General features: G+C 42.8%; 1 protein-coding gene across 1 annotated transcript in view; it reads left to right on the plus strand.

Moving 5' to 3' along the window:
- ofcc1 (orofacial cleft 1 candidate 1) overlaps positions 1-22,932 on the plus strand; it is a 74,863-nt gene that overhangs the window by 8,688 nt on the left and 43,243 nt on the right. The window contains exons 6-17 of the mRNA XM_030100079.1: positions 518-601; positions 2,312-2,536; positions 2,812-2,909; positions 4,253-4,339; positions 4,678-4,748; positions 6,008-6,134; positions 9,984-10,226; positions 12,939-13,087; positions 13,219-13,333; positions 14,054-14,327; positions 19,411-19,502; positions 21,341-21,486. Coding sequence (XP_029955939.1) covers positions 518-601; positions 2,312-2,536; positions 2,812-2,909; positions 4,253-4,339; positions 4,678-4,748; positions 6,008-6,134; positions 9,984-10,226; positions 12,939-13,087; positions 13,219-13,333; positions 14,054-14,327; positions 19,411-19,502; positions 21,341-21,486 — 1,711 coding nt within the window. The remainder of the gene's footprint in view (positions 1-517; positions 602-2,311; positions 2,537-2,811; positions 2,910-4,252; positions 4,340-4,677; positions 4,749-6,007; positions 6,135-9,983; positions 10,227-12,938; positions 13,088-13,218; positions 13,334-14,053; positions 14,328-19,410; positions 19,503-21,340; positions 21,487-22,932) is intronic.

A 22,932-nucleotide genomic window follows, 5' to 3' on the forward strand; every position in this document is an offset into this window, starting at 1 on the left:
CCAAGCGATGGCATCTCCAGATTGGCCGCCCGGCTTGTCATTGACGAAGGTCACTTATCATTGGTCAGTTCTCTCTCGTCTGCCGAGCAACACACGCGGAGTCACATCGATAGTTTGCGGCCCCCCCCCCCCCCCCAAAGTAGGCCTATTAAAAGCGAGCTCTTGGGAGAAAAGTGATATGCATGTTATAATGAAACCTGGCTATTAATGGAGAAGCCATTCCACCTGTATCTTTTGGATATCACTGCCGTGTAATATCAAAGGATTCACCAAATCAAATCTCATCACATGATGACAGGCGGGCTAACAGGCATGCTAATGCCTCCATTTCATTACTGCTCCGCATACACATGATTTGCTCTCCTCTCCAGCCATGGCTAATATCTCTCGTTCGCATGTTAAGATGTGGTTTAGATTGACTTGTCTGATAAGTAGGAAGTAATTTGATGCACATAAATATTGCAATTTTCCAGCACTGGTAAAGGTGTGCGTGTTTTCTTGTTGTTTTGATTCACAGCGATATCGAATGCTGATGAAAACCGACTGTTTGAAAGGATGACTGCTCTGCTGAACGACGACGACACTCTGATAAACATCCCCGGTATGTGTCCTGGAATTATGGCACTACGCTGTAATTTGGAGGTGTTAAGTTGCCTTAATATGATGAAAAGAGCTGCAAACTAATTCTACTATCTTGAATTATCTCAAATTTTTCTTTAATTCGTTGTTAAATGATTACTAATGTATATAGTTTTTAAAACATTTGAGTCTTTTTAATGCATAAAGTCATATTCAACTTAATGTTTTAGTTAAAAAAACTAAAGCATGGAAGTTCCCAGTTTTCCTCCTGGATTTCACAGCCAGACATTCAAGTTCAAACCAATGAAATTAAAAACAAGTGAGACATAATTTGGCGCTACATTCTCCACACTTTCCATTAAACAAAGACTGAACTAGAACTGGACGCTCACTAGTAGTCGCTGCTTTCCAAGCACGAGCCATTGTTTTCCTGGCCGGCGTGCCTTTTCTCATTAACTCAGTTTCATTTGAATTCGTCGCCATCCAGGCAACACGGAGATGATTTAAGCTCAGCATTGTTCTGGGTGAAGACAGTCGTACCAGATCCTGTTGACATGACGCACATCTCCCTTGTAATTCCGGCACACAAGTGATGGGTTTAGGCCCGCTTCAACATGGTAGAATTTAGCAGGCTCGTATTATTTGCCATTGTTTCGGATTTAGCTGTACCGCCGAGATTAGCAGCCCCATCCATTGTCTGGGAATGTTCATGAAATCCCACAGAGAAAGTAAAGAGGATCTCGGATTAACAGTTGCTCCATGCAATAGGCTGAGACACAGGGAAGGGAAGAGAGAGAGAGAGAGAGCGAGCTCGTACTTCTGTACCAGAGTCCAACTGTGGGTACTGCCAGTTAGCACTTCACTGAGGTACAATAGACTTTAAGACAATCACCTTACGCAGTTTGTATGGATGCCTCCCACCGGTGGAGGCTGCAAGTCGTTCTTTCTAGTTACACAACAGGCTCGGAGTGTGTCAGTACTGATCCTGACATCTTGTGACTGCTTCTCGGGCTTTTGTTTTATTCTTTTACAGCCCGCCACAAAGCACCATACACATTTCAGAAAGAGAGTGTGAATAGGACGAAGTATTAATGAAATGAACAGCAGCCAGTTCCGTGCATTTTTTTTTTTTTTTCTGAAAAAGAAAAAAAGAAAAAACCTGGAGAAATTCTGTCTTTCTAACATCTTCAGTTCCTCTTTTTCATCTCGATAAATTCCCCTGCTTTGGCTTGGAGATGAAAGACCACAAAAACTGGCATTTTCCTCATTCTAGTTCTCTGTGAGGCGTCGGGCATTGATATCAGTTTCACTATGAAAAGCATTAAGCGGCGATAACAGCTTTGGCTGGTGCACATACTGGACTGCACACGTTGAATACACAGATTCCCAAAGAATACCGTGTGCTTTCTACCAATGAATATACTGAAAAGACACACAGGAAAGCGTGTGGATGATGCCTCTCTGTGTTCGGTGATGAATTCTCTGCTACTTACTAGAAAACTATTCATTCACATATCATGCAGAAGAACACTTTTCGTGCTTGTTTTTTTGTAAGATTCAAATAATGAAGGAAAAATGTGTGTCTGTTTCCGGAATCCGCTCAGCCATCAGTATGCGAATGCATGTGTTGATGTTTATGAGTGCAGATGATCGTGTGTCTGCGGCCCCGTATACGTGCACGCTTGTGTTTGTGTGTGTCTCTGTGTATGTCCACTGATGCGTATCTCTCCAGGTACGCCGCTCGCCTCCAGGGATGAGGAGGTGTTGGAGGTGAAGGCGGGTGATCCGGTGCTTCAGCGGCGACTGCTGCTCCACAGTGGTGGTGACGCCTCGGGCTGCAGGTCCTCTCAGGCCCGCGCCGCTGCCAAAACCCAGTCCCAGAGTCTTGCTGGGCTGGGAACCGAGGCTGGACTGAAAGCAGGGAGGCCGGTAATGGGCAGAGAGAGGACTGGAAAAAGTAATGCTCTTCTTTCATCAGTTTTATCAATCCATTTTTTTGAGTTTTCTTTTTTTTCTCTAGTATTTTATTTCTCAAAATAATGCAAAATAATATACATATGATGAGATAGCATAGACATTTTAAGAAAGTCACATTTGTTTAATTCTTTTTTTATTGCTCAGTCAGTATAACAAATTATACAGATGTTATTTTTTTAAAGACTTATGCACATAGCTACAAAATAATAATGTCTGTTAGTGATTTTTCACCGCCATCTGAATTATTTCTTGCAGCGAAGACGGCTGACGAGGTGATCCCCCAATACGCCCAGCAGCTGAGGGAGCGTGTGCGGCCTGACATGATCACGCTTGGCAGCCTTTCACTGCAGCAGGTCAGCGCTACAAAGAGGAATATCTGTGTCATCATCCCATATTCACCAGCATATCAGCCACGTCCATTACTTTGTGTATCAGTGCTTCGGCTAATGGACATGGAGTGTGTGCATGTGTGCATGTACAATTATCTGTTTTCTGTCTGTTTGCATGCTTGTTTAAAATCTATGAGACTTTCCTTGCTGACAGTTTTTCTTCTTCTCTCTGTAGCCTGTGCATTTTTCTCTTTCACTTTTCGCTAACCTCTTACGTTTTTTTTTGCAATTTTATTTTGCGCACAACATTGTATTGAAGTTATTTCAGAGGTTTGATTACTCATTTGTCCTCAATTCCAAATTAGCACGTGGGTTTCAGCTCTATATTCTATGCTACACATGATATCCTCACACAATTAATTTATTTATGGAGACTCTTTTATTCTCCCTTTCAACTTTGTTGTGCATTATTATGCATATTTTTCCTCTAACAGAAGCTGAATTTCCTTGGTTCTTTACACCGTCTTATTCTCTTTTCAAAAAGAAATAGAGCATGACTACATTATATTTTTTCAACTGGGGAGCAGGGATTTTGTGAACCATCATTTGGATGCGAAGCGTCTTTGAAAACAAGTGTTTGTGTTTGATCAGTCGGAGGAGAAACGGGAGTGGATACAAGAACACTGGGCCTGCATTGTGTTGGCAAATCTACACCGCAAAGAAACACAAACATTAACGCATATGTAAACAGAATGCACAACTTATATCCACTGTATTTTTAGTTCTAATCTCATTTGATAAGTGAGTAGGAGTCTCCAATTGCATGAATAGGAGTACATGTAACTGGGGAAAAAGGACATTGTTCAACAATGTCTCACTGTCACTCGGAAGTCACAGCAACAGTTGACTCATCTTCCCATACTGGATAATCAGCAGCATCTACTGTGTACTGTATCAGTCTTAGGATCTGCGCTATCTTATTCTGCCATGGCTCTCCCACTGTTTCCACACCCACCTCCCATTGAAAGCACATTATCCACCAGAGATTTCACATCTATTTTAAAAATAATAGCGTTTTTCTTCCTCCTCTATTCTGCCGTACAAAGCCTCTACAGGGCGAGACGTTGTCACTTAGCAGTGTCAACGTGTCTGAATGGGGAGTGTGAATGTGCTGACTGAATGTAAAAGCGGCAGAAATACTCATCAAACGCTACATGTCTTTAGGGTCTGGCTCGGTATCGATTGCCTGCAGATTGCATTACAGTTGCTCCTTGTGCTTAATTCTGCCATTATGGTGCACTGCACTGTTTTTTCATAAAGCCGCATCCCAAGAAAAAGTGTGCGTGTGTATTTACACGTATTTTTAGCAAACGGCTGAGAAGAGACCCCTGAAGAAGAGTGAGTGGGCAAAGAGAAAGAAGAGACTAATGGCCTTCTTCACCGGCAGTGTGAAGGTAAATGCCCATGTACTGTATATATACTGTATGAGGGATGTGGTGCTTTTTAGTTGTAGCTATAACAGCCCTCCAGGCATTAACGTTCCGACTAAATGTTTCTCATAGGCTGTTTCACCAGCTGAACATATCCACCCAATCAAATTCTTTCTCCTTCTATTTATGCATTTGTTAACTCGGAGTATTATTTTATTGCTCTCGCGCAGAAATTAAAATCTTACATTGTTATTTTAAATAACACGACTGGAATTAAATAAAGCCGTCAATTAGCTCATAATCTTAATAATAATGAGCGCATTAACTGTGTTTGTTAACACATCTGCTTCAATATTTCAAAGGAGCCAAATTCACAAAGAGACGGCGACGTGGCGGCGAGACTGCCGCCCCGCTTCAACACGCTGCTTCAGTGGTGAGTCCAGCCGCCTCCGTATCTCTCTCCATATGTAAAATTGATGTCACATGACTGTAATCATTAATTGTGTGAAAAGCATTTGTATTCCCACTGACACTCAGGAAGGCATGTAATTCATATGTCCTCTGCATGGCTTCTTCTTGTCGGCAGGCATTGCATTTTGGGTAGTATGGCTGCGGGGCACAGAAATCTGTCCATGTCATTGAGCTCGGAGGTGCATCAATTCTTGGTCCTTCCACTTTAGTCCGAGATCACACACCACATCTCGCAGGAAAAAGCCCCGCAGGCAATCAGCTTAGCATGTTTAAGTTTTTAGTAATTATGGACTACCACGCCAGCTGACATGATAAAATCAAGAAGCTACTGTACGTCTCAGTGTCTTGTCTCGCATTGGGTTGCATTATGGGTGGGTGGTAGTCGGACACCAGCCCTGTCAGATGAATGTGGTTTGGAGTTTAGCAAGATGACCTCCTCTCGACAGCCTTGAACCCTGTAAATTCCTTCTGATATCAATGGTGGGTGGCTATTAGACATGGGAGACTTTCTATGCATCACCTAGGGCTACATCTGCCTGAAATTGAATGAGAAATTATTTCACTTTTTCTCTCCCCCACGCCTATGAAAGGAAAAGAGAAGAGCAGAGACGGGAGCTGACTTGTGGTTTTTGTAACAAATGTGTAATTCATTTGTTTCCACTGTTCCTGATTTAATGGAGGTTGAGTAATTGCATTAGGAAGCACATTGTGCCTTGTTGTGAACTGATGAAAGCACATGTAATACTTTTGATAGGCAAACAGAGGAGGGAGAGAAAGGAAGAAAGAAGGGAAAGAAAGATCCACTGCCTGCCTTTGATGCCTAGCATTTATTTGCTGAATTATCCTTCCTTTTACAAGCATCTTATCCCCAGTCACAGGCAGGCCAGGGCCCCTGTGATATTGCTTTATTTTGAGGAATTAAGAGAGGTGGCGAGGAGACAGAGCGAAGCAACCGCTTATTACATTACAACTGATAAGATTGAAAGGAAGAGAAAGGCAGGGAATAAGAGAGAGGGGAGAAAGAAAGACAGAGGGAGAGAGAGAGAGAGAGAAACCCAGTGGAAAGTGTTTTGTTGTGCTGTTATTAGATTGAGCTGCTGTTGGCTACAGAGTGGAACAACAAAGGGTCCAAAATGCAGGTGGCTGTTAACAGGGTTAGCCTCTTGTCTTGGTGTGTATGTCATATAGGCGTGTGTTTTGTGCGTTTGTGGCGAAACACAGCGGCGGAAACATTGAAAGCCCGTCACTCAGAGCGCTGGGAGAAGGCCAAGAAGAGACGGCGGCCAAATACGGCCAGATGATGGAGCTCCCAGAATCCTCCTCTGCAGCATCGCAGTCCCCGTGGCAGGTGAGTGTTGTTCGCCGTCTTGAGCGTCCCGTATTCTCAGGACACCGAAAGCATGTAAACAGGAAGTGACATATCCCATAATCTCCGTGAGGGTGGCGTCAGGGGAGAAGATATTGATCGGGAGGTGTTTACTATTCATGAAAAAGGCTGCGCTGTTTGTTAGAAAACAGTCAAATGATGTAATTGTATGAAATCCTGTAATGAATGGGACTCAGAAATGGGAAAAAAAAAAGATCCCTTATTTACCTTTTTTTTTTTTTTAATGCATTCCAACTGTATGTGCACATGCAGCACATGCCTACACACAAACACAGCAGTAAGTAAAAGGCTTCCTTATATCCAGTATGCTAACTATCCAGCCGCATTATTCTAAAGAATCTGCTTTTCCCGCATAGTGAGGATGGCGTCTTTGGTTTCAGGAATATAAGTAGGAGGCGAAAAAAAAAAAAAAAAAAAAAAAAAGGAGTCTTAGGAGATGAAAAAAGGGGAAACGGAGAGAAGAGAACCAAGTGGGGAAAAGAGACGGGGACTGCAGCTTTAGCGGTAGCATCACCAGCTGTGGGAGGAGTGTGCTGTTGTGTTGCATCTGGGGATGAGGCTGCCATGCCACCGTGCTGGCTTAAAGATGTAATGAATCTTCAGTCGGGGGCTTTCCTTCCAGGGTGACAACTGGCTTTGAGGAAGGTTGTAAATGCAGGGGAGATTGTGGTATAATTCCTCAGACTGGCGTTTGTGCCCCCCAGTCACCATTCGATTATCTCCCAAATTGCTGTGTTTCACTGAGATAAAGATTTTTTATGGCTTGCTGACTTGAAACAACTAGCACAGGCAGAATAGGGGGCAAAGGAGGGAGAGGGAAAGAGAGAAAGGGAGAAAGCAATGGCCAAACCTGCCATGCATAGTAATTTCCTTTGGTAAATGACAAAATCTTTGTTTATATGACATTTTCCTAAAATTACTGCAGCGAGATGAATCTGAAATATAAAATGTCACATTTGGCATGCAAAACTATGAAAATATATTTCTGTGCAAAATTCATGGAGGCATTTAATTTAGAACGTGTTTAATAACTAAGGCAGCCTGCATCAGTAATCCTGCCCGGAGGTCCCAAAAAGATTGTCATATTTATTCTCTCTTTTCTTCACCCCCCTCCTTCAATCCAAAGCCAAAAAATTTTAAGGGTAAATGTTCATTGTTAATTAAGATTTACTAATTAAAATGAAAATAATTAACAGGAAAGCTTAATCTCTGAATATTAGCCCATACTTAGAAAGAAAGGAAGTTTTTGTATGTGGCATTTCCTGTCTCTATTAAGAGTGCATTTTGTGTGATCAGTCAATGTGTGGAAAGCCCTGAAAAGATATTTCAGCGAAAGGACGGCCGCTTGCCAGCAAAACCACGGAGGATCCCTCACTCGAGCCTTTGATCTCATCTGTAGGAGTGCTGTAATGTTATGGCACTTTAGGCACAACTCAGGCTCGGGGCAAACAAACCACCTCTGATATGGAAAATTGGCTCACTTCACCTTTTACCTTCGCCGTGCTGTCTTGACTGTCTGTTCTGATGCCTATGCAAGCATGTGGGCCAGATAATAACAATACCTCTTAAAGACATACATAGAACAAATTGGACGCCGATATGATGTTATTATTATTTATTCCTATGCCTTTTTATTTTCCTTTCTCCTCCTCCTCTTCTTCCTTTTCAGTCTGCAAGCATGCATCCCTTTCCAGTGTGGGGGTTTGGAGGCCTTCATCACCTCCTCCCCAATGAGAGATGTGTGGGCTAAACCGCTTTGCCACCAATTATACTAATTTCACTTCTGCCTAAATTGTTTTGGTTGTTTTGGTATGCAAAGATGCACACAGTGGGGAGATTGAGGGGCATTACTGCAGGGCTCAGCACACACCTTCCCCCCTTTTATGGCCTGTCTGAGCGACGGGCACAGCCAGCGCACTGAGTCAATGCTTGTTCCTGTTAAAAGGGCAGAGACGGTCCCGAATGCAGACTGTACTGGATCATTAAAAACTGAAGTATTTGTGTATAATGTGTGCTGGGTCTAAATTAGAATGGAAAAGATACAGCTTTGATGAGTTAGGTTGGGATTGGATGAAGTGGTATAGATCATGATTGGAAGGCCAAGCAGTGGTGTCATGATTAATTTTCTTGGCACATAATACCAATGTCCCTGGTTAGAGCCCAGATTGGGGTTTTTCTGTATGGAATTTGGATGTTTTGTTTGTTTTCACTGTTGGATGAATCAATACTGAATATGGATGAATGGAAGTGAGCATTGGATCAGGCAGGACAGTAAGACACGATGTCTTTTATGGACAGCAAGTATCAATTTCAGATTTAACAGCCGCAATTCAAGGTATGTCTTTTTATAAATGTGTATATAAAACACTTACAAAAAAAAAAGAAATCCAAACAGTTGAGTAAGTTTGCTCCCATTGGTGACAGAGACCAAGTGCTGTTGAAGCACGACTGACTTTTTATTCTGCTCCGTTCAACACATGCCATAGGGGACAAAAGGCTGAATATGTATTTATATTGTTCTCCGATTAAGTTAAACTGTCTAGCCAGCTGACTTTATTACTAATTCTAAGCCCTTAAACAAGGCACATGTCACCGAAGCAAACAAGCAAATAAACAAAATGAAGGTTATAGCCCGAAGGTTGATTGGATAATCTCACAACCAGAAGGCTGGCATTTTGAAACCTTCTGCTGATTGCGAAATCTACGTTTGATAAGAGGGAGTGCTGATGAGCCCTTGAGCAAAGCTTAAAGCGTCTTCTTACCCCTGCAGTTTTCAAAGGAGTACACGAATGTCACGTTATTGAAAAACACTTATTGTAAATACGCTTACAGTTGATGCACTTGAAAAAAAAAAAAACAAAAAACAAAAAAGACTGATATTATTTTTAACATATTTTATTAGACGTCTAATTCAGTTCATTGTTTTCCGCCAACAATTGCAGCTTTGAGTCGTCACTGGGAAGTGATGCACTTTGCACACCTGCATTTGGGCAGTTTACGCCGCTCCTCCTGCCAGATCCTCTCAAGCTCTTTCACATCGGATGGGTAGCATCTGTAAACTGCCACTTTCAAGTCTCCGTCCAGCTGTTTTTGTAGTTTAAAATCTGAGCCTTGGCTGGACCGCTCGTGTTTTGTAAGAGTCTCGTCCCGCAGGAACTCCAGCAGTGCCTCGGGACATCACCGTGCTGAAAGGTGAATCATGAGGGCCGGTCTTCCTTTAAGAACCTCTCTGTATTCAACTGCAATTCACTCCTTGCTCTGCAAAAGTGAGAAGCAACCCTTCTAGCATCGGGCCGCCGCTTCATACCGAGCAGCTGGTAAAGCTAGTAGAGTTTCTCATTTAAAAATACTGAAGTAATATGAAGAAATAAGAAAATAAAAAGATAGGGAATTAAACTGTTTCAACAGGAACAAGAAATGCACATCCAAAAAATGGTGTGTGTAATTTACATAGCACATATTTACAAAGTGATTTACAGCAGGCCGTGTACATCAGACAGCAAAACTGTTAACAGCAGTTTTCAACCGATGTCAACCTTTTAACTTTCTCTGTCAAACAAGTGGTTTGTCCTCCAGGCAGACCAACTGCTTACATTTAGAGGTGTTTGTGAGACGCAGTCAGTTTTTTTGTGGCATAATGCAAACATCCAGTCTCGTCTTCAGGTTCTTATCAGTGTTAGCTCAGTAGTGTTTGCAGTTGTAATCGGCCATTTCTGACATTTCGACAAACAGAGACACTGATGTTTGTTTTCAACCATTTTTTGGCTCCTAACTGTTCAAATGTGTTGCGTGCTGTTCTGTGTTTTACAGGGAACCCATAACGCATCCCCGCAGCCCCTCGAAGTGTGTGTGTGTTGCCTGAGAGCGACCAGGGACAAGCTTCCCAGAGGCCTCTACTCCGTCAGCGTGGCCCTTCACGGCCGCCTCGGCGGTCCAGCTCTGGCCTGCTGCGGTCAGAAAGAGCAGCAGACTCGGGCGGTTTCCACCGAGCCGTACGAGCACCGGGGCCGATTCTACGACATCGACCTGCACATCAACCAGAGCGTGTTTATGGTGGGGGAGTGTTTCAGTTTGTTTCAGCCTTTATGACGTGTTGAAATGTGTAAAATCCTGGGATGACTGGATTATTCTAAGAAAACAACAAGATATAGCTCAAATGTTCAAAATGTTTTTATTTGCAGAGCTTCAGCATTCACTGTTAGTGTTGTAAACCTAAAAAATAAACTATAAATGCAAGAAATTCAGAGAGGTTTACGTTTAAAGGTGCGTTTTTATTTCCTTGGTCGATGTTATTATGCCTTCATTCACCAGCGAAAAGACAGTTTGTTTCAATTTGTGACCCGTCTGTTTAATTTAGTTAGGAACTCCTCTCTGAATATGAGGCTTAGTTCTTTACTTTTTCAGTAAAAACAGAAAAATATTTAGATCCCGTCTTTGTTTTGTTAGCGCTTCAACATTGTGAGTTGGAACACGGTCACCTTATGTGCGCCAGCTGAAGCCGTCGATAAGAAATTCAATACAAACTTTCAGCCAAACAGAAAAACAGAAACAACTTTTTAATAAAATCTACCATTTTCAGTTCCTACTTTATTCTATAGCATTTCTGAAGATAAAATAGAATATAAAATAGAATATTTTTAGAATCTTAACCTCCATATCCGTTGTACAGTAAACAGTTGAGGATATACATTCTTCTGTTGGATTCTTTTGATGAACCAACACAGTAGATTACATTAAAAAAAAAAAAAAAAAAATCTATACACACTTCACAACCTCTCTTCAAAACCTGTATAGAAGCAGCGCTAATCTTAAAAAAAGCCCACATCCTTTTTCTGGATGGTCGATATTGACCAGTGGGATTAGAACTCTTTGGTTACATTCATTCATCGCTGATGTGTAAACGGCACAAAAGCTTCTCAAGCAAAAAACCTTAAAACAGAAGCCACTGAATTCAGTGTCCCTCCTAATCCCATATGGCCTCGTACAGGCGCAGAAAGGGTTTCTTCACTGTTCTGGTGGCAACTCTAAAGGCCTAGCTGGAGCATTTCGCTCGTGTGGACACTGTCAATGTGCTGGTGGGCGTATTCGTATTGGCTAAGCTAGAGCGTCCTGATAATATTGTCTCCAGCTGCCATCAAATATAAAGGATGGGGTAAAAGCTGGCATAAACTGAATGCAGACCTGGGATCTGATTCAGAGGTAAAAAAGAAAAAAAAAAGGTTTAAGTATGGAATGGTAAATGCCGCATGTCACTCTGCCTCCCCTCTTCTCCTCCTCAAACCCTCAGCGCTGCTTTATAGACAAACCGGTTGTTGTTGTCGTCCTCATTGATAGTGGAGGAAATGCTGATCAGATTTGTCTGAGACTACCAGGACTGGCTTAGATGTTTTTTTTTCTCTCTCTCTCTCCTTCCCCTTGCCCACACTATAGCGTGAGATTTCAGGAGTGTTTGCAGTGCCTTCTAAGAGGAAATGAGGAATTAGTGATGGTAGGAGGAAGCCAGAAGCTTATTTTCCTTTCCTCTCTCTCTATCTCCCTCTCTCTCTCTCTCTCTCTCTCTCTCTCTCCCACTTCTTTTTCATTCATCCTTTGCTTTGTGAGTCTGGGTTTGGATTAAACCAGAAACAGTGCGGTTCAGCTGAGATGTCTTGGATAAGTGGGAGAGTGGGAATGCTCGAAATAAGTCGAGAAGTGACAGTGGGTATAGTGTCCAGGCGTGGTAGCAACAAAAAAACCTCAAAACAAAGGACCAAACAGGAAAAAAAAATTTTTTTGGGATACATTTTTGCATGTTTTGGTCATTACAGAATAACTGTTGCAATAGTTAATTATTGACCTTCCACCTGTTTTCATTTAAAGAGCATACTCCTAATGTTTGCATGGATTTATTCAGCGAAATGCTAAACATATCATCCATCTAAAAAAACCCCAGAAATCGCATGACATTTTCACAAGCACACATATACAAGTTGTGCCTACATGGAGGCCTGTCGCGCGTACACACAAATGACTATTTATGCAGGTCGTATTTCTCACAGTAAATAAATAATATAAATAATCTCAATATCCATAATCTGTAATATTGCACTATAGATTTATGTCCCGAGCCAGACACCACTACTCTACATGTCACAGGTGTGTAGCAGCAGCAGATTTACAGGAGGGTGAAGGGGATACGCATGATTTATGTGTTAAAATAACTCCTCTGCATTTCCCATTACAACTAATAAAGGGATAAAATATTTCCACCCGGTGATGGATGAAGTCGCCTCCACCTCACTGTCAGTTCATTTTTTAAGCAAGCCACCGTTCTCTGGGTAAATAAGAATGTTTTCCACCGACTGCTAAACCACCGACACTTATTTGCTTCACGCCAGACAACCTTGATATCGTCAGTTTGAGCGATGTCGGCCTCACTGTATGACAACCGAAGTAACTACGACATCCTGTGTTTGGTGCTGATGGTCTTTATCACCGCAGCATCTCCTTTTGCGCAACTTTCTGAGCTCGGCGGGTAAAAATGACAGTTAAGAAGCCAAAAAAAACAGGAATAAGTTGAGAAACGACTTCAAGTGGATCCCCGAGGGCTACTGTCCTGTTTGTTAGCGTGTGTGTTTGTAAGGACACATACACACTTCGCGTGGTGTGTGCCGCGCGGATTTGTCTGCATATATGTACATACGTTGGTGCGTGCACCTGCGGGCATTTCTGCGTTCACTTGAGTGCAGCTGTGAGCGACTTCGCGGCTCTCCCTGTCCTCTGCAGATCCTACCTGCCGCCGGTGAGATCACCCCCTCCATGGTGCTCGTATTCCACCTGATCGCTGCGCCAGGAGACGGCAGCCACGTCAGTTCGGCGCTGGCCTGGGGGGCTTTTCCCGTTTGTGGGCCGAGTCTCGGTCTGATCCAGGGCAGGTGTGTGAGTTTCAGTCGAGCTGCACCTTCGTGTCGCTCCACCACACCGGTTCATATCGAAATTATCACCACTTCATCAACATTCAGAGCAAAGGACGCACATCTAACCAACAGTTGTGTCGTCGATCCAGGTTCAAAACTCCACTGCTCAGAGGTAAACCAAGCACACAGCTGGACCAGTTTAAGAAAATAGAAGCTCTCATGTCTTCTGATCTCGACCACTGGCTTTGCAACCTGTATTTCAAGGTATTTGTCAACAGCTGCCGCTAAAAAGATGTGTGCATGTATTGAATTTGGAGGTCCTTATCTCTATTTAAAGCTGTTAAGTTTTCACACATATGCTTCTGCATCCTTTGGGGTGTTTAGGAGGAAGAATGATGGATCTAAGTAGATGGGGGTTGGATTTTTTGATTTTCTACGATTAAAAGCTTTTACACAGAGATTGAAAATTGGCCCCAGAGACCAAACAAGAACCACATCTTTGCCCGGCAATTTCCGGATGCATTTGAGCTGATACATTGATTAGATTAGTAAACATCTTAATTGAATTAAAAACCAGAACAAAGCTCTCCGTCTTGGGTTCTCATCTATATTTGTCCCTTTGACTGAGACATGTTGTTTGTATTACTCTGCATTATCATTACAGATGCTTTGATTCCAGTGGGAGGGATGCATTTTGTGCTTCCTCATTTATTCAAAGTATAATAGGATGAGCAATATTGTTGTCACATTTGTAGCCTTAATTGAATTATAGGCACTAAAAGTTGTTAATAGTCTGCAGTTTGATCAGCGGGATCGGCGATGTGATTGCTCACGCATGTTGTTTTCCACTGAACAAAGTTGATGCAGTGGAATTATTTCAGTATAGCTACTCGTGACATCAACGTAATTAAGTTCTAGTAATGATTTCTGGACACATACATGGACCTGTGGCAGCCCACTTCCTTCCCGTTTGTTCTCTTCCAGGTGAAAAGGTTTCCACCTGGAACATATGGGGCGTCGGAGCGCTGCATCCATGTAACCGTACCCTCCTCTAACCCCCCTGATTTCCCCCAATCCGAGGCCCGTCATGATCAACTCCAGAGCCAGCACAAGCTGTCTCCCCAGCCCATCCATCCCCAGCAGCCGTCGCACGCGGGCCCCAGCTGCAGAACAGGAGAGCCCACTGTGGGACATTCTCACCGGGGGTCTCCTCTCCACCTGTCAGCTGATTCTGCGTGCTCCTCCTCCTCTCTGCCAGGTAGGGGTCCGACGTTAAAACCCCCAACTATGCCACAGTGGGGGGAAAATGTCACCCTAATGTCACCCGTGCTGGGAAAAGAAGAATGGCAAGTCTCGCTTCTCTACAGCGGCGAACGTGCCGGAGGCGGGGGCCGGTCCAAGACTGACAGTCAGACATAACAAACTGAGGATTTTATCTGTTTAGTTAGGGAAATATTTAAGCAGAAGGGAGAACAAAAGTAGATGCCAACTGCTAACAGCCTCTATAGATAAATATCCACCAGTTCAATAAACAGTCTCTTCGTGCACTGACATTGAAAACACTGAGTCTGAACAGGAAAGAGCGAATCGGATAAATATCTAATAATGGATATGGCTGTTTCATCAAATCTGAATCAAACTCAATATTTTTACGTAAAAGGATAATTGCTGCTTTATTTATTTACTTATTTATTTTTTTGTCATTGTGCATTCATAGTCTGCTTTTCTTATTAAGATAATGTTCCCCACCAGGATTCCTGCCAGACCTGCACCCTGCTGATCAGGTGGTCCAGACAAGGTCATTACAACCACATTTAAGAAGAGCTAATTGCTCATTACTAATAAGAAATATCTCATCCATTATTTTCATGTACTTGGTTCCCATCCAAATCACTAAACATCCCGGCCTCTCAAACACGGAGAGGACATTTAGTGATCAAACGCAGACTCATTTGGTATTGATATACTGCAAAAATGACTGGCTAGTTTCTTTGTTATTAATACACCGGCCCTTTTTTCCTCTTTCTTTCTTTTCTTTTTTGCACGCACAGCTCATCTTTATTTAACAGTCCTCAAAAGTTTCTGGGGTGCTCTGCTTTAAACATCACACAGGCTTTTTAATTACAAATGAGTTGTGACAGGTCTGCTGGGTAGCACCCTGGCCCATTTTAAACGTGATGCCGGCTGACAGCTTGGCAGTGTTCTCCCAGCACTGAAACATGTGGAAGAAATTGGTCTTTTACATTTCACAGCTTGTCGCTTCCTCCGCTGGCTGACCTGTGACCCCCCACAGAGATCCTAACGCCCACAAGGGAAGTGTCCCCAACGAACTGACTGCCGTTCCACCGAGAGAGAGAGAGAGAAATAGTGAGGGAAGGAGTGAAGCGCTCACTATAGGAGATTTATGTTCTGCCACACCAGAAAAAGGTACCAGGTCTCTCCGCCTCACATGGCTGCGAGCTCTGGCTCCCACGCAGTTGTGGACGTCAACACACACAAACGCACACACACACGCGCACGTTTTCACAGCCAGGTGAGGAGGTTGCTCGAGAAGTGAACCTGATCCGCAAGTGAAATAATGGATCAAAAGGTGTCCTTCGCAGCACCTCATCTGAGCCGTTCCCTAAGCCGACCTGACGTTTGCGCCTTATTTGCATACAGATCCGTTCATGTTGCATTACCTCTGGAGTGAATTATTGCATTCAGATGGAGTGATACGTCAAGGCTGAAGGGAGTGATTGCATGGACAACTTTAACCCAGCCAAAAATGGAAATCCAATTCAGTGAGGAGAAAAAGAATGAATTACGACACCCCCCCCCCCCCCCCAACTCCCCCCTAACCTTCCAGTTTTTAGTGAAGTCTGAGGGTTTTCAGACATTTCCTTCCTTTTTCATGCCTCTATTTTTCTGCTGTGCGTCATGTGGAGATCACTTTCTCTGTGCATGTAATGCCTGGATGTTCCTCATTACCCATTTGTCTCGGAGTGAGGACAAGTGCAGGGAGACCCCTTGTCAGTGTGAGAACGCACAGCGAGCAAGGCTTGACAGTGAGACTTGAAGTTTATATTCCTGAGGCCTTAACTTAATTAATCCCAATATAAAACCTCAGTACTTGTAAGGTGCGCAGAAGCACAAAAAAAAAACCTGACATCCCAATCCGAGATAATAACTCTGACAAATTTAGATCAATCAAAAGATTTTTGCTCAGTGATAAGTTACAGATTTTTGAATTCTCAATGAACCTGGTATTGGAAAATAATAATAATGATGTGATTCACCTCAGCTGACTTGTCCAAGCATCATGGAGTATATTTGGCGTCCTTATACAGTGATTAGCTAGAGGCGCGCTGGGTGAAGTGACCTTTCACATTAACTGAATGATCCAGTTACATTGGGTTTGTTTGAACCCAAATGACTAATTAGATTAGCGTCTTGTTTCATGATCGCCTTCAGTGTGTCACTATCGGCACGCAGATGAGTCTGCCATAACTGTATCACTACAGAATTTCTCTTTGGTTTTTTTCCTCTTTAATGTTATAAAATATTTTTATTTATTTTTTTTATTTTTAACAAATGCATCTTAACATCTATCCCCTTGAGCGTTTCTAGTGATTTCTAGGATTCCTCATCTAATGTCCTCTTTGGCGCGCTGCCCTGCACTTTCAGGATGCTCTCCCCTCCAGGCCACTCCCAGTCATAAGAGTTTCAGACCACAGCGTTGCGTCACGCTCTCTCAATCAGTCTGCGCTTCACGTTTCACCGATTCATTCGACAATTGCATTGATTCAACCTTTTTTGAAGTTGTTTGCAGGGATACACACGCTAACCTTAAGTCTCCAGAACCATACGTGGGAAACCAGAACAGTGCAGATGAAGCAAACGCACCCAGAGGTTAAAACATCTGGCTTCCACTGTGATGCTGTGAGAATCATCGGTTTACTGTGGAAACTGAATGTGCAACAATTGTTGCTTCAGCAGAAATGTAGAAGCGAGTTCAGACTTCCAGGTCTGTCAAACCTCGTCTGTTAAGACCGATAAAATGATATACATAGAAACACGTATCGGCTTGCACTGAGCGTCTGTTATTGGCATTAAAGCACCGTCGATTACAAGAAAATAAACTCCTGAGAGCATCAGCAACAAATCCGCGCTGTATCATAGCAACCTTCACACGAGACTCTGACATGGACTCAGGGGTAATCCTCGAGTTGCTAACCTTCGATCTCTCTGTAACTTTGGACTAGTCATCAAGCAATTAGGGGCCTAGGTGAGCAAGAACCGCCATCTCGGTCTGGTTCCATCTCACTGGTAGCACAGTGATGAGGTCTCAACAGTGTTATAACCCTCAGGCTCTTCGCTTCACTCGGCCTGTTTTTGTGTGCAAGCAGGAGAGAAAATAGGTGTGTTATGAGTAGTTCTCTCTTTTATTCCTATCCTGAAGAATGCTTCTGCATATATGCAAGTGTCTACATATTATAATACATTTGCCTTTTTTTGTTTGCGTGTGTGTGTGGGTGCATCAATGCAGTGTGTGTACTGGATGAGTATGTGCGGTAGTCCTAACACAGCTCAGAGCGCAGGGGGATAACAAGGAGTTTGTTGTTGGCCTTGGGTGCCCAGAGAGGCTGGAGTTGTGGCGGCTCCAGCACTCCGAGTTCACGGACGTAGCCCTCAGCTGTCAGAGCTGTCGATGCTGCCTCCGCACCGATCCGGGCTCTGCAGCGTCTCAGCATTAACAAGTGGGGCCTGATGTAATGAGTGTGTATATATGTGTTTGTTGTGTGGTCTGAGAAAGTATCCTAATCCGTGGTGGATGAGTGTATACACTTGCTGTTTTTAATAGAATTTGAGATGTGTGTGTGTGTGTGTTTGTGTGTATGCATGTGTGAATGAGGATGAATGTGGGTTGCGTTGCTTTGTATCATTACCTGCATAACTGCAAGAAATGTTCAAAACTGCTTCTGCCTGATTTAAGAATGAAGTTTTAAAACAATTACCACTAAAAATTTTAAATTGCGCATTTTTATATCCATTGTTTATTTGGCAGAGGAAAAAAAAAACCTGTTATCTCCTGCTATTTCATCTTTTGTTTTTTATGTTTTTGTTAGAAATAAATGTTTAATTTAAAATATATGATGCTTTATAAAATAATGAATAATGAAGCTGGTACAAAATGTTTTTCCCAATGATGGAACTGTAAATATATTATTTAGTTTTGCAAATACAAACCTCGTCACTTTAGGACTGTCGTCCCTCCAAATGTTTACCGGTTTGCTGTTAATCAAAAACTGCATTTATGTGAAATCTGATTTCCGTTAAAAATAGCAGAGAGCAGACTCTGTGCCATTTACATGTAGCACGATTTAGCTGTCAGAGGGCTTTCTGATGTGTGGCCTATATTTAAGTTATTATTACTGATATATTTAATCCTGCAGCGAGGGAAAAATTATATCATTGCAGAGGTTTCCATATGTATTATATAGATGTGATTGGTTCCACGGGGGTAAAAAAAAAAAAAAAAAAAAAAAAAAAAAAAAAGTTTAACATAGTGAGATTTTTACATGTATCAAGCTAAGGTTTACTTAATTACAACCTCCAGGCAAAGCAGGAACCCTTTTTTAAATTCTGTGAATGTTAATATGCTAAATAATGCAGATCTTCGACTCTTCAAGCATGAGACACACATCTGGCAGCTTACCATTTAAATTACAGCAAAAAAAAAAAAAAAGTCAGACAGATAGAGAGAGAGAAAAGGAAGAAAAAAAGGAAGGTGGAAAACACTTCAAAAGTAATCGCACAAGGAGGAAATGGGGTAAAAATTTATCACAACCAAGTATAATTTCTTTTTTGATATTTCATATTTTCTAATTGCAGACATTAAGGCGGGGAGGTTCAGCGCTGACGGGAGAATCAGACCGCTGTGTGGAGAAGGCGTCGTCAGTTAAACAAGGCGTTTTTCTTTTGGCGCAGAATAAAATCATCATAGAAAACAATATTCTAGTGAAGTATCGAAAAATAAATGTTGATTTTGTTTGATTTAATTTGATTTAGTCAGATTTAATCCTATTGTTTACACTGTATTTTTTTCCAAAATCTTTATTTGTAGATATTTAGTCTATCTATTTAGTCTAGTTTAATAATGTTGATTGCATTTAATCAACCCCGACTTTCTTATTTCTGTGGCTGTCTGCTTAAGTGGGCCTGGTGGCAGGAGGTTTGTGAAATGAAGAATACCCGGCCATGTTTTCACAATTGTCAGGTGGTTTGCAAAAGAAAACAAACATGCAATTCTTTCTTTTTTCCCACTGACTGCACATTATCTCTTTTTTTTTCTGATGCAGGAAAGAATTTCTCCTCAGGAGCCTTTTCTGAGAACACTGGAGAGAAGAGTGATGCATGCAGGGAGAAAGCAGAGGGTGGGATCCTCCACAAGGTAACACTGTGATTTAAGGGGAAGTGTTCCCACCCTTAAAATGAGCACCCTCTCTCAAGCTTTTCCCTTTCCCTCCCCGCCCCTCTCCGCACCCCTGCACACACCTCCCCGGCTTATTATCTGAGATTTGTCAAAATACATTTCACACTAACAGGTATTTTTCAGCCTTCAAAGCCAGTTTTGATCTGCTTGACAAGCCAAAGCAGCTCAAATTCTGTGAAATCAGCAACGCCAGCCAGACCTCCCTTTTTTTTTCTCTCTCTCTCTCTCTCTTTTTTTTTCTCGAACCATTTTAAACACGCCTCTTCCTGTGCTCCAGAAGACTTAAGCTAAATTAATCAAAGCTTGCATGCTACCTGCCATACTTTGAAGTGGTAATTGCAAAACGACTCTGTGTGCTGATGTGGCGCTGCTGCCTCCTGGTCCGCCCCGGCCATTGTGCCTCTGCTGTGGCCTTTTTGTTGTTGTGATGTTATTGTTGAGGTAGTTAGGAGCCTATAAACAGCGTCGGGCCTCCCCTCATGTCTCTCTCCACCTCAAGAAGTCTTTATTCTCACTAACCTCCTCCTGCTGATGTACAAGAGGCTCTTCAGCCCTCCATTAATCAAGCGGCGACCTGTTAAATAAATGACTTTGTTGATATGAGGTTTTATTTCTCTGCAGCCTCTGTAGACCACATTTTTCCTTCCCCTCTTTGCCCTATCTTTAAAACCTTGCTAACTCTGTCAAATGTCGTGGCGTGGAACCCAGTTGTCTAATGATTAAGTGGAGTGATCTCCAACCTGCCCCAGCCTGGGAGCGCTAGGGATCAGATTTCAGCCCTTCAACCTGCAGTGCAGGCCTAATTAAAATGAATTTTCTCCAGGCGACCACTTTGCCCACAGGGCAGGAATCCAGCTATATAAGGAATCCACTCGTAAGGTATTGCATTAAATTTATTGTGGGGAGACACCGGAGAACATTGTGCTTTATATATCTGCTGCATTTCTTTCTCTTTGCTTTCTTTCTTGCTCCTTTCCACCTTTTTATTGTGATCATCACTCTGGAATCCAAGCTTGCTTTGGCAAAGATTGCCCTATGAAAACGGATGGAGCTTTTATGGGGCTCTACCCATTTACTACTTCCTGGGCCTAGTTTATCTCGGAGAGAGAGAGAGAGAGAGAGAGAAAGAGTAAGAGAGACATGGAGGGGAGGAAGAGACGGGGAAAAAAATGAAGGAGAGAGAGGTAGAGTGAGAAAAGGGGGTTGAAGAAAGAGAGAGGCTGCTTATTCCAACTGTGGATCTCATTAACATATATCAGTGTGTATTTCACAACTTCAAGCAGAAAGGCACTAAGCCCACCCAAGGGCAACACAGGCAGGGCTGACAGGGCCAGGGAAAGCAAGCCGTTAACATGTTGGCGGCTTAACAAATAATATCTGCTCCCAAGTACCTTAGTGAAAAATTTAAAACCCCACTTCCTAACTCCATTTGACTGTGTTTATGACGGTGACAGTAAACGACTTGTGTGGAAAAAAAAAAAAAAAAAAAAAACGGCGCCAGCTGCTCAAATATCACATATTTAACACCGGCGTCACTGTACGCGCGCTTCCCAAATGAACTCAACTTGAAGGATGGCGTGCCGTACGCGATTTTTGCCGTCATTCTTGTTTCGTGTCAATTGAGGCGCGCGTGAGATATAGGAGAGGCTCCAAAGTGCCACACACACACATATACACACACACACACACTGTCGCTGTCACCGTGTGCATCCCCCAAGATAAATCCAGAAGCCTGTTTCCTGCTTTGATTACAAATGACATCCGCATGTGTTCTCCCCGATTCCTGCTCCTCACAGAAGAAGCCAATCAAGAAGACAAATAGCTGCGGCCCCAGCATGAGCGGCAGGAGCGCGCCGCCTCGGCAGCCAGACAAACACAAGATGCAGCCTTCAGTGGAGAACCTCTCCACGGAGGAGATGGAGGAGTTTACGTTCTCCCTACAGTAAGTCTCACCACTCATTATCCTGCCTCAGCCTGGCAAAAAAAAAAACTCAGATGTGAGGGGAAATTAAAAGAAAAAAGAAAAGATGAACAAGGATGACAAGTGGTGAAAGACAACCAGACACCTGCAACAAAGTGTGTGGAACACCTTTTAGACGGATAGAGATGCTGAAGTCGCGTTTCTTCTATTAAAAATGGCTTTTATTAGGCGTGCCTGTTACATCTCAATTATGATTTAATGTAAATGAGTCACAAGCAAAGGCATTCGTGGCCTGAGTTCTGAGTTGTGCACAAATCTCTTCAAATCAATGTCGTTCTTAAGTTAAAAATTAGTTTGTCGCAATGTTTTATACAAACACCAAACAAGACGTTGCTCAACTCATAAAGTCAGTGTGTGTTTTAGGCTTTTCTTTCTTCTCTAAACAACAACATGCAACAAAGGAGGTCTGAGGAAAAATTGTTTTTTCCTCTTCCTCTTGTGGCTCGCAGCATTTGATTTTAATAAGAAAACAAGAATGTATGAAATATAAACAGAGCACGGAGCACAGACACTCGTATACCTTGGCCAAATTTGATGAGCGCTACATGGAGCAGCGCCGTACGCCCATGGAGCGTCGAAACAGGCTGAGAGCGAAATTGCTTATTTCAACAAAAAAGTCACAGGTATTTGTTTTTTATTTGAACGTCAACTAAATTAAGGGGAGGAGATTACCAGACACACTGCTGCCCTGGTGAGGGAGAGAGAGAGAGAGAGAGAGAGAGAGTCTATGTATGTGCAAGAGAGACATAAAGCGAGTTCTCCCTGGAGATTTAAAAAGTACCCATGTTTCCTCATTTCTGGGAGTTTGTAATTTATAGCTGCTGGTCACATATTAAACAAGATCAGAGACTACTCCCTGACATCTTCTGAACATACTGGGGGAATTCAAATGATTACCAGCGTATCCTGCCAACAAATGACGACACAGGGACTATCTTGAGGGAGAGTGAATACAAAACGAACACAGAGCCGAGGCAGACTGCGCACAAAGAGACACAATTAAATGGTTTTCACGATTATTCATAGTGCCGCTTTTTACCTCTGAGCAGTTGCCGGGTTCCGTGAGATGAGACGTTTCTGTCAGTTATAGGTACGGATTGTATTGAGTCGGAGCCCCGGCTGTTCCCTGATGCCCTGTGAAGGTGCAGCTGCTATTGATTTCATCCTCGCAAGCGCACACATTTCAGTGTCTTTGAGCTAAAAGCCGCTTTCTTGCCCTCGCCTAATCAGACTATTAGAACGATGCGTTGGCTTTCTGCAAGCGAAGTCAAAGACAGTTCCTCAGTCTCACCCATCTCTCCCACTGTGCTGTTTGACTTATTCTGGGCTTCTCTACATCACCTGAGGACTGACAGAGAAGCAGAAAAAAGGATTGTTTACAGATTTCATTTGCCATTATGGTGTCGT

Source organism: Salarias fasciatus, chromosome 9 (genome assembly GCF_902148845.1).
Source record: "Salarias fasciatus chromosome 9, fSalaFa1.1, whole genome shotgun sequence".
Lineage (NCBI taxonomy): Eukaryota > Metazoa > Chordata > Actinopteri > Blenniiformes > Blenniidae > Salarias > Salarias fasciatus.